This window comes from Sceloporus occidentalis, unplaced genomic scaffold, assembly GCF_023333645.1.
Source record: "Sceloporus occidentalis isolate IW3139 unplaced genomic scaffold, rSceOcc1.0.p SCAF_1, whole genome shotgun sequence".
NCBI classification, from domain to species: Eukaryota; Metazoa; Chordata; class Lepidosauria; order Squamata; family Phrynosomatidae; genus Sceloporus; species Sceloporus occidentalis.
The window spans coordinates 228,623,481-228,641,064 of NW_028316981.1; the positions used below are offsets into that span (position 1 = coordinate 228,623,481).

Consider the following 17,584-nt stretch of genomic DNA (forward strand, 5'->3'; position numbering starts at 1 on the left):
AACTAGGCAGTCAGTGCTCTGGTGTTCGCTCAGGGGATGCTGAGGAAGAGGTCTCTTGGAAACTCTCTGCTTCAGTTTCTTTGTCACCAAAGAGGTCCCTCCCCCACTCTTGCTCCTCAAAGAATTTAAGACAGTTTAATTGCTTAATAAAGTGGCCCTTATTCAATCCAGTTTTTAATGCCTGATCTCTTCATTCCCATGGTGGGTCAGCAGATGAATCTTTTAGAGACATTATTTTTCGAAGAGAGACACAGGTTCAAGCCAAAGGATATTTAGTTGTCCCCCCTCCCAAAAAAAGTTATTATATAGCAAGGATGGAAAGTCTCCCCTGAAATCTTAAATTAGTGTTGTCACAGATATAGGCTAAATGGATAGACAGACTAAAAGTTAATGCAGTTTCATATACTTAAACTGCTTCACTATTAAAAACAACCATATGATTCTTTCTAAAAGTGTGTAAAAGAACAATAATGTGATACTGACACAGAAACAGACACCATGTCACAAGACTTCATATTGGTGATCTGAAAACTGAATTGAGACTGGAATTTTGCATGCCTTTTTGATACAATGAAGTATCACCATAAGAATGACTTTTCACTTATGCTTGTACTTTTTTGTAGAGTGATTTTTTCTTTGGACTTTATCCCCATGAAATGATAGTTGGTTGTTACCAGAATCTATTTCTTTTTCTGATGATTCTCTACAGTATAGTAATTAAAATCATGAAAAAAAACATGAATTTCATCATGACAAAAACATGAATTTTTACTACATTAAAATGAATAATCCCATATTTATTGTACACACAAATCAAATTTTGCCAGCTTAGACCTATCAAATTTCACTCCCTTTTTGGACAAAAATGTAGGTCCTATGTAGTATAGGAGAACAGCTAGTACAAATTACCCACCAATTTTATTCTTCCACAGACTTTTACTACGCAGCCTAGCTGTTGAAGAACATTGGAAGACTAGTGTAAATGTTTAAAAACAAAGTGATCATTAGTGATTCTTAAAAGAGACTCGGGAGGCACCTGTCATTTCTAGTTCATTTGGAATATTTATTAGAAATAGTTCTTAAATTACATCTGACAAGTATTATGAAAGAAAGAGCTACAGGTTAAGGCAGGAGAGTCTTAACATGTCAGCTCAGAAGTATTAAGTCCCATTAAGTAAACAAGTACGGGGTTGTAGCCTTATCATACAGAGGTCTCTTGTACATGCTAACTTTTTTTAATTTAAAAATTGCATCCTTTTTAAAAGAAATACAGTGCGCCCGTGCTATAGGTGGATGCCCCATACGCAGCTTCCAACCTATGCAGAAGCCGCGCGCCGGGAGAATGAATGGTGCACGCACCTGTGGCGCGCACACTCTCCCAAGCTGCGAGCACAAGCCCCATTCAATTGAATGGGATTTGAGCTTACGTGCTATTCGGCTTATGCGGGAGGGGGGTCCAGAACGGATCCCCTGCATAAGCCAAGGGTGCACTGTACATACACTCGCAAACAGAGTAGCTTAATTGGAAAAACACATCTTTAATTTGAACTAAGAACAGTAGGAGAAATCCAGCATGGCAAAGGCGTCATCCAAGTGGCCAGAAGCCAAAACAAAACTGAAGGTGACAATCAATCAAGATCAGTTCCTCATCAGGCTGCTGCAGCAACAGACAAAAAGGAAATGGCAGCTTCTGAGGGAAGTCTCTTATATAGGGTTACTGGAGGTGGGTGAGACTATTGCTAAAATGTTTCTACTAGATTCTAGAATATTCTGAATGGTGCTCTGCGTAGGCCCAGGATAACCGATTTGTGTGAGGCACAGAGACCATGAAGAAGAACTTTCATTTCCACAGACAGTGGCATGCCCAGAGCTGCTGAGAATATTCTTCTTCTTTTCCAGAAAGCTGTGAAAGAGAGCAGGAATCTCCATTAATGTCATGTAGTACCAGTGTGGTTCACATTGGAGAAGACATTAGTCCACAACAACCAGGTCCGAATTATTAATTTTTAGTAGTGTATATCTTTTCCCTGTGGAAACACACTGGCTTGCATTCCTGGCTTTTGCCCTACTTTTCTTTCTTTTTTTCCATCCCCTTTTTTGTACATTCAGACTCTCAAAAGTTGTTCCTCTGTCTCAAAAAGGTATGAAAATGTGGTGTCTGAGGTATAATGCATACGTATGTCTTGGAAGAAAAAATCTGAAGTTATTTCTAAAATTTGTTAGCTGATTCTTTTCCTGCATGCCCATTCTCTGGAGATTACATTTTCAAAGATTTATTTCAAAGCAGAGGAACAATTTCCAAAATGTTAACATGTTTCTGCACTTTATACTAATTTCTTAAATGTGATCTTCTCTGTAATAGGTTTTGCTGTTTTATTCTCAAGACTTTCTAATTTTCCATATTTGATGTTGTAATCCTTAAGAATAACATTGCTTCCATATCACAATAACAACAGTTCTATTTATTTACATTTGTTTTTATTGTATATATTTTCTAGGAGAGTTTGCTCTAAACACTTTAGATACAGACTTTCATGTTCTCTGACTTCATACTTTATCTTTCTTAGGCTTATTTGACCAGACACCATATAATAGATTGAAGCTTACTAAAACACACTAATATTCTGTATTGCATCTGTTCTGAATCTTAAATATAGAATGTCAGAATGTTTATATGCTATATTTTTGACATATGCATTTTGTGGTAGTGACATTTTACTCCTACATTAACTTTAAATGGCTAAAAGTTATGGTTTTGCCTTGAAATCATTTAAGCAAAATAAAAACTACTAGTAATACTGAAAGTGGTCCATTATTATAGGGGTGGACAATTGCATGAAGGCCAGGAACCAACTTTTAAACCCTTTCTGACCTACCTGTGGGCTGCACCCCCAACACAGCTCCAAAATACCTCTATCATTGTTAGAATCATTCCCAAAATGTCAACAAGAATTATTTCCTGTCACCATTTTGAAAGGGACTCTGATGAAAATAAAAGGTATTTGAGGGTCCTGGGGTGTGTGGGTCTATGGGTCTCTGGGTGTTTTTCCACATTTTGGGAGCTTTTGTTTAAAAAATGCACAGAAATTGTGCCTTTTTAAAAAAGCAAAATGGATTAGGGGTCTTTGGAGAAGTGGAACAGGGTTTCAGTAGTTGCAGGCTCCATCAGGGACTACATGCAGACCATCCCTGCATTAGATGATGTTAGAACACAATAAACAAAATATATTAGAAAATACAATTTACATTTCATTGGTATTTAAAGACTTTAAAAATACATTGGGTGAGAGTGAGACCTTCATTTTCCTTTTTCGGCATATTTATTGTGCTCACTTTCTATTTTCTTTTGCTGTTTTTAGTCCTGTAATAAATATATTACCCTAAATATCCTAAAGGCATCAGATCCCAGCTAATCTTAGAAGCTAAGCAGAGTCAGCTCTACTTAGCACTTGGATGGCAGACCACCAGTGAAATATAGCTGTAGGCTATATTTCAGGGGAATGAACTGGCAAAACAACCTTTGTGTATTCCTTGCTTGAGAAAACCCTTTGAAATTAATGGGGTTGCCAGAGGTCTACAGGTGACTTTGAAGGCTCATATACACACACAATTTAATGTATTAAATTCTTCAGGATTAATATCTTGATACATTTCTTGCAACATTTGTTCACTTTTGTGCTGCATTTTCCAAAAGACCTTCACACTGTAGTACTACCTTTCAGAACTATACTTCTTTCTTACATTTTTAGATGGGCTAAATCTCACTGAAGTATGCATTCCTTGATGAAGTTGTGTTATTCCACTGCCCTCTAGGGACCATGTTTTAATAGTATCATCTGAAACTGAGGTCATAGATTTGAGGGCTAAAATCATAAGTCATTCATTTCTAAAAGGAACATGTGCAAATGTTTGGATATTATTAAAAATACCAATTTTAAACACAAGTGAATTTATGTTGCCTATATTACTCAGTAACACATCAGTTCTAAAGTTTATTTACATTGCTAAAGTGGTTTTGGATACTATGACTACAATTTGTGTATTAGATTTGTAGCTGTTTCTGCTATGGTGTTTCCGATCTTTTAAAACTGAATATATACCAGTGCTTAGTTGCACACTGTTGTGTTATGTAAATGTGAGACATTAAAATTTAAAAATAACAACTGAGATCTTTTCCATAGCTTTGGGGGATGGGGGGAAGCTGTAAATATGTTGCACTTTGAATCCTATCTGGAATCCGAAATCCAAAACCCTCCCAAATCCAAAATTGTCCACACAAGTAGCTGACCTTTGCTTTCTGATGGTTCAGTGTACACAAACTTTGTTTCATGCACAAAATTATTAAAAATATTGTGTATAAAGTTACCATCAGGCTATATGGATAAGCTGTATGCAAAACATAAATGAATTTCATGTGTGGACTTGTGTCCCATATCCAAGATACCTCATTATGTTTATGAAAATATGCCAGAATCTGACAAACTCCAAATTTCCGAACACCTCTGGTCCCAAACATTTTGGATAAGGGAGACTTAGCCTGTAGTACACTTTCTGCTTTAACTTCCAGCTCTTATTTTAACTTTATAAAAACAGAATGTGTGTGTGTGTACGGAGGGGGTGGGGGAGAGAGGGGAAGGAAGGGAGAATATTTTTAAAGCCTTAGGAGCTTAATAAAATGGCAGATTAAGAAAAAACATTTTAGAGAACAGTTGTGGCAAAGGAAGGCAGAAGATGCATGTAATTTCTGCATTCAGTGAAAGAGGAAGGTGCAGCAGAGGGTAGCCAGAGAGAAACCTATTTATTCAGGAAGCTAGCTGAGCACAATTAGCATTCTTTGGAAGAGAGGAGATGAAAGAAGATCCTTGAGGTAATACAGTTCTGAATTGAATAACCAGGGTAAGTGCAAAAAGGCTGATCCTTGAGGTGATGCAGCTCTGAACCAAATAGCAGGTGCAGTTCTGAACTGAATAGTGCTAAAAGGCTATTTGGCTTAGTTTCCAATATACATGATGCCGAATGAGATTTAAGGAGTTCTCCTAAATGCAATCTTGCCATAAACTACTCATCTTGTATTTTGTTACTCACTTGTGTGGGTGATTTAGAAAACAACTGTGAAACAACAACAAAAGTTTCCAATTGTACTTGAATACAGTGTAGTTTGATATGACAAAATACATCAGAATAGTTCCACTTATGCTGAAATTGTTATTTGTAATTTTCAACCCCCCCCCCCCTCCATATCAGCAAATTAAATAAGGCTGGACCCTATATGTTCATGGCATAGGCCTGTTACAGACTGCCAAAATAAAGCTGCTTTGGGTCTCTTTGGAGGTATGCTATTTAAATGATGCATGGGTCCTAAGAGTCCGGAGGTCGCGCCAAAGCCACACTCCATTCCTAAGCACTGGAGTGCTACTTTGGTGCAGCTTCCGGATTCTTAGGATGCATGCATCATTTAAACAGCATACTTCCAAAGAGACCTGAAGCAGCTTTATTTTGGCAGTCTGTAACAGGCCATAGTCTTTTTTTTTTTTTTTTATAAACTGTAAACATTGATAGGGAGATACACATTCTAGCACATCCTATTCACTGTGTGAGAATAAGAATGGCAATTGTTTTCCTCTGTAGCTAACTATGATTCTACATCTTTTAGGTTTTCAGATGACTTCTACAGATGAAGAAATGTCATTACATAACAAATGGCAGACAATTTTGGGGACAAATTATGAGGTTGTGGTAGGTAAACTGAACAATTTGTTGTTTAACTTCCCCCAACCCCTGCTTATTTTATGTTCCCCCCTTTTTGAAAGAATTGTTGTGTTTGTCCTTTTTAAGATCTTGTCTTCTAAGATAGAAACCACAAAATGCTGCCTTATAGAAATTTTAGAATCAATAAGATAGTATGTAAAGATTTCTAGGCAAATAATTCATAAACCATTCCTTGGGACTCCCTGGAATGAAACCATTTTAGAGAGTACATCTTGTGTATACAGCAGATAACCTCATATATTAATTATATAAACATATTTTTATCACTGCTATATGCCATATGAACATACAGTAAGAGAGGTAGGGGCTGCATCTACAATGCAGAGTTAATGCAGTTTGACATCATTTTAAGTGGCATGGCTCAATGCTATGGAATTCTGGGATTTGTAGTTTTGTGAGATACTTAGTTTTCACTGTCAGAGAGTTCTGACAGAATTCTGGTGTCACAAACAAACTACAAATCCCAGGATGCCATAGGATGGCAGCATGACAGTTAAAGCAACCGCATTAATTTTGCAGTGTAGATGCAGCCAAAGTTCCTTACAGAGTTTATAGATAATTAATGCATTTATGTCTGCTTGAAACGTGAGATGCCCACAGTGAAAGAATAATGAAGTAACTGTTAACACCAATTTCATACCAGATAGAATACATGCCTTTAACAAGCTTATGTATTTTGTAGCCTATGAAAACAGTGAATTGCATGGTATTGACTGAGCATGCTCACAGAACCAAATCACTCTGTCCCCTCTTCATCATTGTACTTGGTGGAAATACTTTATACTGCTCTTCTACAATGTGGTGGGAGTGCTGCCTTTCTGACCTCTTGTGTCCAGTAAGAAAGCATAGGTGAATAGCTTCTTTGTAGACTGCCTTAAGATATTTTTCTGCTTCAGGTAAAAGGCAAGATGTGTCTCTTCTTTCCATAGGTAGAAGCTGACTAGAGTGCAAGTGAATTTGATTGTAGCGCTGGTGATATAGCACTTGTAGCACTGGAGATGTGAAGGTCCTGAACACTTGTAGACAGAATCTGAAGGATTTTGAATGCCCTGGAGAACTTTTTGGTTGATGTGCTGGTGATTTGATCTAGGCATTCATTTCTCAATGTATTCGTAAGATGGAAAGGGTCATCCAAACAGTTGCTCCTAAGTATCCAGTCTAATTTTATGGAGCCTATAATTCCCCTTGGTTTACAGAAGATCTGAGGGCAATGAAACAGGCTAGAAAGAACAGTTAAAATGCAGGTAGCATACATAGGTCATGGAGCAAATATAATTAAAAGTTAGTGAGGATTCTTCAATGTGTAGATTATATGTCAGTGACATTGACCAAAAAGTCATCATCTTATGCTTCTCCAGTTTGTTCTCTCTATCCATTGATTCTTCATCCACAGATTCAACCATGCATGGCTTGAAAATATTAAAATAACAATAAAAACAAAAACAATTCAAAGAAGCAAACCTAGATTGTGCCATTTTATATAGGGGGCACCATTTTACCACACCATTGTACATTAGCATCCACGTATTTTGATATCCATGAGGCGGGGGGTGTGTATCCTGCAACCGAGCCCAGTAGATACCAAGGGCCCACTGTACTGTCTTATCCTTGACATGCCACCAAGCACAGTCATTCCAAGAGGTCTTGAGCAATTGGGATAGGGTCAGAGAGGCTTTGAGTGGAACCTGTGCAAGGCCCACTGTGATAAATTTGTTATATACTGCTAGGAAGAGAAAGTTGCTTGTCTGTGCTCCTTCAGATGCTCTTGGAGGAAATGAATTATCTGGACTCATTTCAGTCTGGTTTGAGGTGAGGGTATGGTACCAAAATGTCCTTGGTTGCTCTGGCAGATAATATACTTTGGATGAAACAAGAGGCATTCTTATTTTAGGGATTGTGTTGCTGCCTTTTGCTATGTGTCTGTTTCATCTTATTCTGTCCTTATGTGATTCTGGCTACCAGCATTATATAGTTCTTCAGCTCTGTGCCATAACTTTTCTTTATGGGATTGCTCAAAATGGGCAGAATGTATATCCATATATTATTGACCCTGCTTTTGGGAAAGAAAATAGCATGCCTTGTTAGGAAGTCTACCTACTCTTGTCATTCAGTCTAAATAGTGTTAAGCTTTGTAAGCCCCCCCCCCCCCAAATGTGGTATTCTGAATAAAGGAATTTTAAAGGTTGATCTTTTCCAACGTGATTTTGTGCACCCACTAGGCAGTCAGCAGGGTCCTTGCTTTGCATCTGGCTGCCATTGTAAGTAACAGAGGCTTTTCAGTTGTGCAGTGGTAAACTGTGGTACATCCTACCTAAGAAGCTTAATTGCCCCTCTCTTCATTGTTGTTTTAAATTCCTATTAAAATGCTTTCATTTTGCTGTACTTTGAGACTGATTTAATCTTCCCCTCCCCTTTGAGTCCTTGATATTGATTACTGGTTCCTTTTAGTTGATTTTTGCTTTGTAGAACTTTGGTTGAAAGAGACCAGAAAGTGTTCAAGATATTTCACATTAAAGGTTGTACTAAATATGCAATGAAATCTTTTTATCTAGGTATTAGATTCTTCTGGTTGAGGAGGAGACTACTTCTTGTCTAGACTCTTTGACACACTTTGGAATTCATACCAGTTTCTGTACTCTACATAATCCAGGGATTGTGTTTGCTGTGGTGCCTTGAACATACATGATATTCAGGAGGGGGACATTTTACAGCTCTAATTCACTGAATGGTACAGCTGTTCCTACACCTGGGGATTAGTAAACCTTAGAAGATTATATATCCAGGGGTGAGTCTTGTGCATGCTTGACCGCTCCCAGAGGGTGACAGCCGGTGTGCAGTGTTGGTCCTGACAGTAGGAATCCAGGGCTTGGACATTGCATTGGAGACATTTCCGCTTTAGAATACTGTATTTGTTACCCATTGTTTCTGTAGCACTCACAAAAGCTGACTTCTGCTGTAACAGGAAGTATGGGACCTTTGATTGTGTCATTTGTTCCATTTATTTTTCACTTTCTCTGACTACCTTTCATCTCTAGGGCAGCTGGAGCTGCAGCATCTGTTACCCTTTGCAAAATAGAATAGGAAGTTACAGCTGGCTGCTCCCTTTCAGCTTACATTGTGATTCCATCTTGTTTTGATGTGAGAAATCAATGAGCACGGATGATGTTTGAAAGAAGGGAACTTGTAGCTTAGAAGGAGAGCATCTGTGGCAAAATGTTATGGTTAACTGCTTTTAAGTCTACTGTTCCTTTGTATACGGGTCTGACTGCACTGTTAAAAACAACCGGTTCTTTAGTGTTCTAAAGATTCATTATTTTCTTCTTTCTAGGTAGCTCACGTGAACAAGTTTAGTGAAAGCAGTGGACTGGGGATAAGCTTAGAAGCTACAGTGGGACATCATTTCATCCGGTCTGTTTTGCCAGAAGGGCCAGTTGGACGATGTGGCAAGCTGTTCAGTGGAGATGAATTGCTGGAAGTATGAATAATCTCTGCTTTGCATATTCCCTTGTCTTAAAGTAGATTATACTGTTTTTTTTTTCCTATTTATAATATTAGCACATATAGAAACAGGTATATCTCAGTTAACCAAGTAGATGTGTTCCTGAACTTTACTTCTTTAACAGAAAATTTGGTCACAAAGGGAATAAATATCATGGGAAGAATAGGGATAGGTTTGCAGTTCAACATATATCAGCAAACTTTTCATTCAAAATTCACAGTATGCATGTTTAAATGGAACAGTCTTTCTTTTCTTTCTTTTTTTGCTATTCATGCATGCTCACTAAGGGATTCTGGAAGCAGATGCTGTTTATCTTACCTGTTGTAGAAGTATGCCTGTCTTGCATATTTTGCCATATGCAACTCATGATGGAGAAAAGTGTCTAACAATGGCCTATGTCCATTTGCTAGTCCTAACTAGAATAGAACAACTAGAACAGAATTAATTGCTGAGTTATAAGTCAGCAATTAGATAAATCTTACTTTGGTTGAGAGTAGCATTTTTGTTTTGACACTCTTCTGAATTGACAATAATTAATGGTACACTGTGTTGTTCTGCTATGAAAACATGATTCATGTGAATGGAATTTGTGCAAGTCACTTTCTCATTTAGTTGGTATAAGATAAGTTCCCAAACAGATAGCAATTATTATTATTATTTTTAAATGGATTTCGACAAACAATTTCCAAGAAACATTTGCTGCTTGCTTTGCTGCTGTATTATCTCTCCAGTGCTTCCAAGGCACACTGTTTTGTGATGTTACTCTGGTGCATAGCATATTTTAATATGTAATGTTCATTTTCTGCTTTTTTATTTTTATAAAATACATCTCCTTTTGGCAGGTAAATGGAATATCTTTGCTTGGAGAAAACCATAAGGATGTGGTAAATATTTTAAAAGAGCTGCCCATCAAAGTTACAATGGTTTGTTGCCGTGCAGCTTCACCTGCTAAGCAGTCAGCCCTGGATGAGTCTCATATGACAGAACAGGTAACACAGTGGCACAGCTTGTATGTGCAGCAAGCACAAAACTACAGTTGGTGTTGGTATTCAGGAGCTGGTTCATACAATACTGTCTTGATTTAATCTGTGTTGATTTTGAGGTTCACTGTCCAACAGAAACATGGGGCTATGGTTTTGCTTCTTGGATGAGGGAATATGGGATCTTGCAATAACAATGTGTACTTAAGACCCCAAAGGAGTCCTGTGAACCCTCTTTCCTCTGACTGGACCTTTTTAAAAAAATGTCTGAATCTGTATTATCTCTACACTACTGTTTTGTGATGTTATTCTGGTACATACCACATACCTATCATGGCAAAATCCTATGGAATCTTAGGGTTTATGGTTTGGGGAGGCACTAGGGCTCTCTGGCTGAGAATTCCAAATAATCTTCCCTAAACTGTAGGATGTTGATGTGTTGCCAGTTAAAGTTGAATCACAGCACAAGAATTGTGTAGTGTGAAAGAGCCCTATATTAAAAGCCTATATCTAGATTTAACTGCCATGCACTATGCTATGGAATTCTGGAATTTGTAGTTTTGTGAGATATTTAGCCTTCTCTGTCAGATAGCCCTGGTGCAACAATAAACCACAAATCACAGAATTCCATAGGCTGCAGCCATGACAGTTAAAGTGGTGTCAAACTGCATTAATTCCGCAGTGTGGCAGCAGCCTTGGATGACAGCAAAAACACTGTCAAAATTCTTAAAGATGTCCTGTAGCATTTTGGCTGCCACAGGCAGACAGACAAACAGATGGATATATATGTAGACATTGTCTACTATTTATCTACGCTGTCTTATAAAAGTATTTATCCTCTCCCCATTTTTTTTTCATTTGTTACGTTACAATTTATAATTGAAATTAATGAACGTGCAAAATATTTTTGTTGTGGAACAAAATTTAAGTAAACAAAAACATGCTTGCGTTTGCTGGTTGCAAAAGTATTCACCCCTCTACAAGTCACTATAGGTGCCAGTTATAGAGAGAGTGGAAAGTCAATATGATTCAGTGCCTTGGATTAGATTTGAACCTTGGAGCCTGGTTTAAATCTCTACTTCAAGGAGCATTGTTCAAATTCTTGCATTTGGTTTAGGTGTTCTTTGCTCAGGCCACAGAGAAATTATTTCACCTCATCTGAATAGTACATCACAAACTGCATAGTAAATCTTCATTAGTTTGGGGACCATGGGAAACTGATGTTAATGAAATATATATATATAACACTGTTTCAAATATACATAATTATTTGCATTTTTGAAACCAGTCCTATATTTTATAGTAATAAAAATCTCCCCTATGTATTTTATTTTGTGAAGCTAGCTAGTGAGATAGAGATTGACATTTTGTAAAGTAAAAGTGCTGTGTAAATGTTTTCTTAATACTAACATGGGGACTCGGTACAAGTGTAGAACAATATAGATACAAATATCCTATTCAGAAGATTTTCTCTTATGTATTTAGAGTGCTTCTAGGCATTTTGAATATAGGGAAATTTGGGAAATGCAAAATACTTCTTGTTTCTTCAAATTTGGGATCAACTGAAGGAGATTTTTTGCATTTCTTCTTTCCCTCTCTCTATATTCAGCAGGTTTCTGCAGCTGATCAGACACTAGAAATCTAAATGGTGAATAGGAAAAAAAATACCACTTGTATTCCACTGTCCAGTCTTTCAGTGGCATGTAGTCTGCAGTTCTCTCTGTGTGTACTTAGACATTCCAGTAAAATCAGTGGGATCAGAATCAGCCCAGTTGAGCGTGGTGGCTCACATTGGGTTGTTATTTCTTTTTATGTTCTTTGGAACATGCCTTTGATGTGGAGATGCTAAAACATGAGTAGGCAACTCATCTGGAGGCCACACATGCCCCTCATTGGAGCTTCGAGGGTTACTCAGTCACGGCACCACTTTCCATATTTCCAAAACAGCAGGTGACTTGAAGTCTCTTCTGGTTCCAAAAAGAAAGACTTCCTGTGAACTGAAATAGCCCACAGTTGGCAAAAAAGCATAACAAAGAGAACAGGGAAGCATTCAGAGTAATGTAAAAGTAATTAAAGTTGCAGTGCGTGGGGGTGGGGTGGGGTGGGTAGATGGCCTTTGGAAGTTATAAAATGGCATTGGATATTGGAGACAGCCCATGGGCTACGTTTTTCCCACCCCTTAATTAGAGTAATGCTATTTAATAATTTGCTTGCCACAGAATTTGTAATAACATAATTTTAAATCTTACAGATGGTACATAATTTAATGTAATGTAGAACCATTCTAGCAATAATATGTAGGGTAGATATGGATAACTGTGGCAGCATAGTGTTCACTATTTTATTTATAAAAGTAATTATGTTTGATTTTCACAGTCCCATATAGACCTTGGTGGATTGCTTGGCTCTTCAGAGACAGAGGACATGAACTTGGAAATGGCTAATATGGGCCAGAATACAGACGAGGTTCCAGGATCTTCTTTGGCAATGTGGGAAACAGAAGTGCAGCAAATTGAATTAGAGAAAGGGACCATGGGACTAGGCTTTAGCATATTAGATTACCAGGTAATTTATCAGCTGCTTATTTTACAGGAGAAAAAAATATATATTTAGAAACAGTGTGAATACAAACATTATTGCCAAACATGCTACTCTGCATAAACAAACTCATCAGTCTGTTATTATGGGCCTTCATTTATGGGACTTTGATCCTTTATTCTGAATGAGTTATGATGTTTTAAAAAAGAAAAGCACTAGTCTTTGTAAAAAATCAACTTTCATTTAACTTTCAACCACATTCTTCATTCTTTTAATTGACTTACAGAAGAACCTATGCATCACAATTATAATCCAGTAGTAGCAATTATAATTTGAGAAGTTGATTATGCAGAATTTTTACCATGAATCACCAAAAACTAGAAATCCTGAGATGTATTCAGGATGTATGATTCTGTCCAGTATTTATGTGTGTAGCAAGGTGCTAACATATTTGCTTTTTAAAAAAGGTGAATGTGCAAAGGAGGCTGGTGAAACTAACATGCTTTCCCCTTACCTCTGTAGTGAAAACTGAGTACAGTAAGTCCTTCACTGTGGAAGTGAAGCTGAGAAGGAGCTTGAAACTCCTTCTTTCTCATCTCTGCAGTGAATATTTCAGAAGCTGGTGAGAAAAGCTTATAAGTTTAAATGCTGCTGTTCGCAACTTATTTCAGCACTTAGATAATGAGCAATTCTCTGACAGTTCAGGGCATTGTGCAGGTAAATGGAAGGATGAGAAAATGCACAGAAGTTGTTTGAAAATTCTTGAACTATCTGAGATTTCATGTGGTATGTTTATGGTCTTCCAGCACCATTGATGGAAACAATTAAAATGCCTGTGAACAATAAAATATGTTCTATTCAATTGTTACCACACACAACTGCCTTTTGTCATACTTGGCTAGACTACCATACTATGATACAAGATAAATTGTAGAACGTGACATGCCATGTCTCAGTGTATCACTGGAAGTCTATGTAAAAGTATTCTTAAGACTGGTTAGTCAAACAATGATAAAAATGTTGGAATTGTGTCATATTGGCTGGGAATTTCTCTCTCTCTCTCCCCCCCCCCCCCCAATTTAAAAATTCAGAAAGAAAAGTTTAGTCTAGTCTTCCGGCTAGCATTCTCACTTTAATTCTTGAATTTGAGAAGAATTCAAATCTGTACTGTCCACTGAATTCTGAAGTGACAGAGCACCATTGTGATGAATCTGCTTTCAGTACAGATCCATAATTTTCATACTTTAAAAGGTGGTCCATGGACTAGTGTTGGTGTTGGTCCACAAACCAACAGCTTTTAGTACCTCGAGTTTCTAGAAGAAAAAGGAACAGATGTAACCAATGGGCACACATATGATACCAATCCTTTGCCCATTGGGAAAAATAATTGCTGGTTCCCTTCATTAATCCATTCAATTTATTATTTGATTTATATCCCACCATTCTCCTAAATAGAACTCAGAGCAGTTTACAATACATCAGCTAGATTAAGACGCATTGTGTTAAGCTGGCAGCACCAGCTGTAATATTACACAGCTTGAATTTTTAAAATTGTGAAATAGTCAGATTGACTGTTTCCTTGCAGGAAAAGTTATGTTTATAACTTGGCAGCAGTTGCATCAGTATTCCTTGTGAATCTGTGAAGGCAATACATAACCAACACACACACACACACACACACGGCTGCTCAGTCAGCAGGAGTGAACTAATGAAACTGGCAGTCTCGGAGATGCCAAATGTTTTGTAACATGTTTGAACAGAGAAGCTTTTTATTCCCTGTGAGGTAAGAAAGATAATCAGCATGAGAGCCAGGGTGATGTAGTGGTTTGAGCATTGGACTACAACTCTAGAGAACAGGATATGAATCCCAGCTAGGCCATGGAAACCCATTGGCTGACTTTGGGCAAGTCAAACTCTCTCAGCTTCAGAGGAAGGCAAAGGCAGACTTCCTCTGAACAAATCTTGCTAAGAAAGCTTGATGCTGATAGAACAGAATATGGAGAAACCGACTGGTTCCCAATCTGCAAACAGGTCAGGCAAGGTTGCATACTATCACCCTATTTATTCAACCTGTTTACAGAAAGTATTGTTTGCACATCAGGCTTACAGTCAGAGGCAGGAGGAGTGAAGATTGGGTGAAGGAGCATTAACAACTTAAGATATGCAAATGACACAATACTACTAGCAGAAACAAAAAAAGGACTTGGAACAATTACTGAAAATTGTCAAGGAGGAAAGTGCAATGCTGAACATTAAGAAAACAAAAATAATGACCATGGAAGAGCTACAAGAATTCATCCTGGAAAATTGAAATGCTCAAAGAGTTCTTATGCCTTAGATCAAATATAAACCAGAACGGAGACTGCAATCAAGAAATCAGAAGAAGTCTAGGAATGCAAATGGCAGCTATGAAAGAACTAGATAAGATTGTAAAGTGAGGATAGTGCAAGCCATTGTATTCCCCACCACAGTGTACGGATGTGAGAGTTGGACAGTGAAAGAAAATCAAACCATTTGAGATGTGCTGGAGAAGAGTGCTGAAGAGACCATGGATGGCCAAGAAGACAAACAAATGTGTTTTAGGGAGAATTCAGATCAAGCCTGAATTCTTCCTGGAAGCCAGGATGCCTAAATTGAGGATGTCATACTTTGACCACATCTTGAGAAAGCATAAATCACTAGAAAAGACAATGATTCTGGGAAAGGTAGAAGGCAGTAGAAAGACAGGAAGACCATACAACAGATGGTTATATTCAATCATGGTGGCTACAGGCCTGAGCCTACAGGACCTGATCAGGGCAGTCGACGACAGAGAATCTTGGAAATGTCTCATCCACCAGGTTGCCATGAGTCAAAGTCGACTTGAGGGCAATTAGCAACAGGTTCACTTTAGGAACACTATAAGTCAGAAATGACTTGAAAACACACAACAACAATAACAAAAACAACAAATTGATCTGAAGACTGTTGAGGGGGCAAATTGTCAGTTTTACACGCATTCTGATTTACATAAATACACTTTATATTTTTCAGTTAACAAATTGATTTTTTTAAAAAAACCTTTGGTACTAATTTACAGTCAGCACTCCTTATCCATGACTTGAAAATGTTCAAAAAAAGTATAAATTCCAAATAGCAAACCTTGATTTTCCATTTTATATAAAGGACACCACTTTGCTCTGCCATTATATTTAATGGGACTTGAGCATCCATGGATTTGTTATCCATGAGGGATCCTGGAACCAAACCCCAGCAGATAACAAGGTCCCACTGTATGTATGCCAAAGTTCTTCTCTGTAAGCATATAAGGGATCAAATGATATCACATTTCATCTAGGTTATTTTGATGTTATATGACAGGTTACAATCCCATATGTTCATTATAAGAAAACACCTTTCCATTAGAAGGACTATGATCTAAATATTTCACTCGTTTAGCGTGACAAGGGTGCTCTGTATGTCCATACATAAAATGAATAAGGAAACATGTTATTATAGTGGGCACCATTTGTATTATTTGTTGACAGTATTAGGTATTGCAGTACAAACAAAATCGAAATTATCTAACTGTTCTTTATGTGCTTGAGAGTTGTTATGCGTTACTGATGTAAAGCTTTGGTTATTTTGTTCTTATATGAAAGAGCAAAGAATTTTTAAAGCTGTGTTCTGACTGGATGTGACTTTGTGTATTAAACTTTTTTTGCATCTTGGGGTTTGCTTGTGAAACAACTGTTTGCACAAAATGTAGTTTTTAAAATGAAAAACATTCATGTTTTTTTTGTACAAAATATACTATCTTCTATACAAAACTACAGTTCATTATGGAAATATTTTTTCAAAATGTCCCAAACTGTGAAAAATCTGTTATTTTTCTTTTTTTTCTGTAGGGTGGTGTCTCATTCTGTTGAGTCACCCTTTTTCACTGAAAATGAGAAAACATGCAAGTATTCTTTATGTCCACAATACAGTCAGCCCTTCTTATACATGGATGTTTTATACACGGATTCAAGCATCCACGGTTTGAAAATATTAAAAAAAAAGTATAAATGTCAAATATCAAACTTTGATTTTCCAATTTTTATAAAGGACACCATTTTGCTATGTCATTATATTTAATGAGACTTGAGCATCCATAGATTTTGTTATCCATGGGGGATCTTGGAACCAAACCCCAGCGTATAACAAGGGTCCACTGTATATGCACACATATTCCACACAAATGTGCACTTCCATTTACTTACACATTGCGGTAAGAACCTGCCCATTTCAAAGAAAGCTAAACTTTCTTGCATGAATAAAGTTTGCTTGAAACTGATTCTTTAATTTGAGAATTCATTAAAACTGGTTTTTCTTACTTTCCCCCATTTTAAAAAGGACCCGATGGACCCTGCAAATACAGTGATTGTGATCCGCTCTCTAGTTCCTGGGGGTGTTGCTGAACAAGATGGCAGACTCCTCCCAGGAGACAGGCTCATGTTTGTCAATGACATCAACCTGGAAAACGGTAGCCTGGAGGAAGCCGTGCAAGCACTGAAAGGAGCACCAATGGGAACAGTTAGAATAGGAGTCGCTAAACCATTGCCTGTAAGGATGTTAGCTTTCTGTGTTTGGTCTTGCAAAGAAACTATACAGAAGTGTTCCAAAGTTTGTGCACTTCATTTATTTACTCAGCAGTTGATAGCAAAAGCAATTGAATGGCTTGTTTGATGTAATATAATACATGACATGTCTTTGGGGTTTGATCTGGGAGGGTTAGCTCATGTAGGTGGAAATCTTCAATTGACACAGCATTAGCATT

The 17,584-nt window shown here is 37.5% G+C and overlaps 1 protein-coding gene across 15 annotated transcripts in view; it reads left to right on the forward strand.

Annotated features, from left to right (window-relative positions):
* Positions 1–17,584, forward strand: part of MPDZ (multiple PDZ domain crumbs cell polarity complex component) — a 138,811-nt gene that overhangs the window by 52,720 nt on the left and 68,507 nt on the right. For 14 of the 15 annotated variants that reach the window (XM_089489621.1, XM_089489612.1, XM_089489636.1 and 11 more), the window contains 6 exons: positions 1,900–1,989; positions 5,654–5,736; positions 9,098–9,244; positions 10,111–10,257; positions 12,625–12,813; positions 17,161–17,370. In XM_089489621.1, the coding sequence (XP_089345747.1) occupies positions 1,900–1,989; positions 5,654–5,736; positions 9,098–9,244; positions 10,111–10,257; positions 12,625–12,813; positions 17,161–17,370 (866 nt within the window). The remainder of the gene's footprint in view (positions 1–1,899; positions 1,990–5,653; positions 5,737–9,097; positions 9,245–10,110; positions 10,258–12,624; positions 12,814–17,160; positions 17,371–17,584) is intronic. The other variant, XM_089489676.1, reaches the window with a different exon arrangement.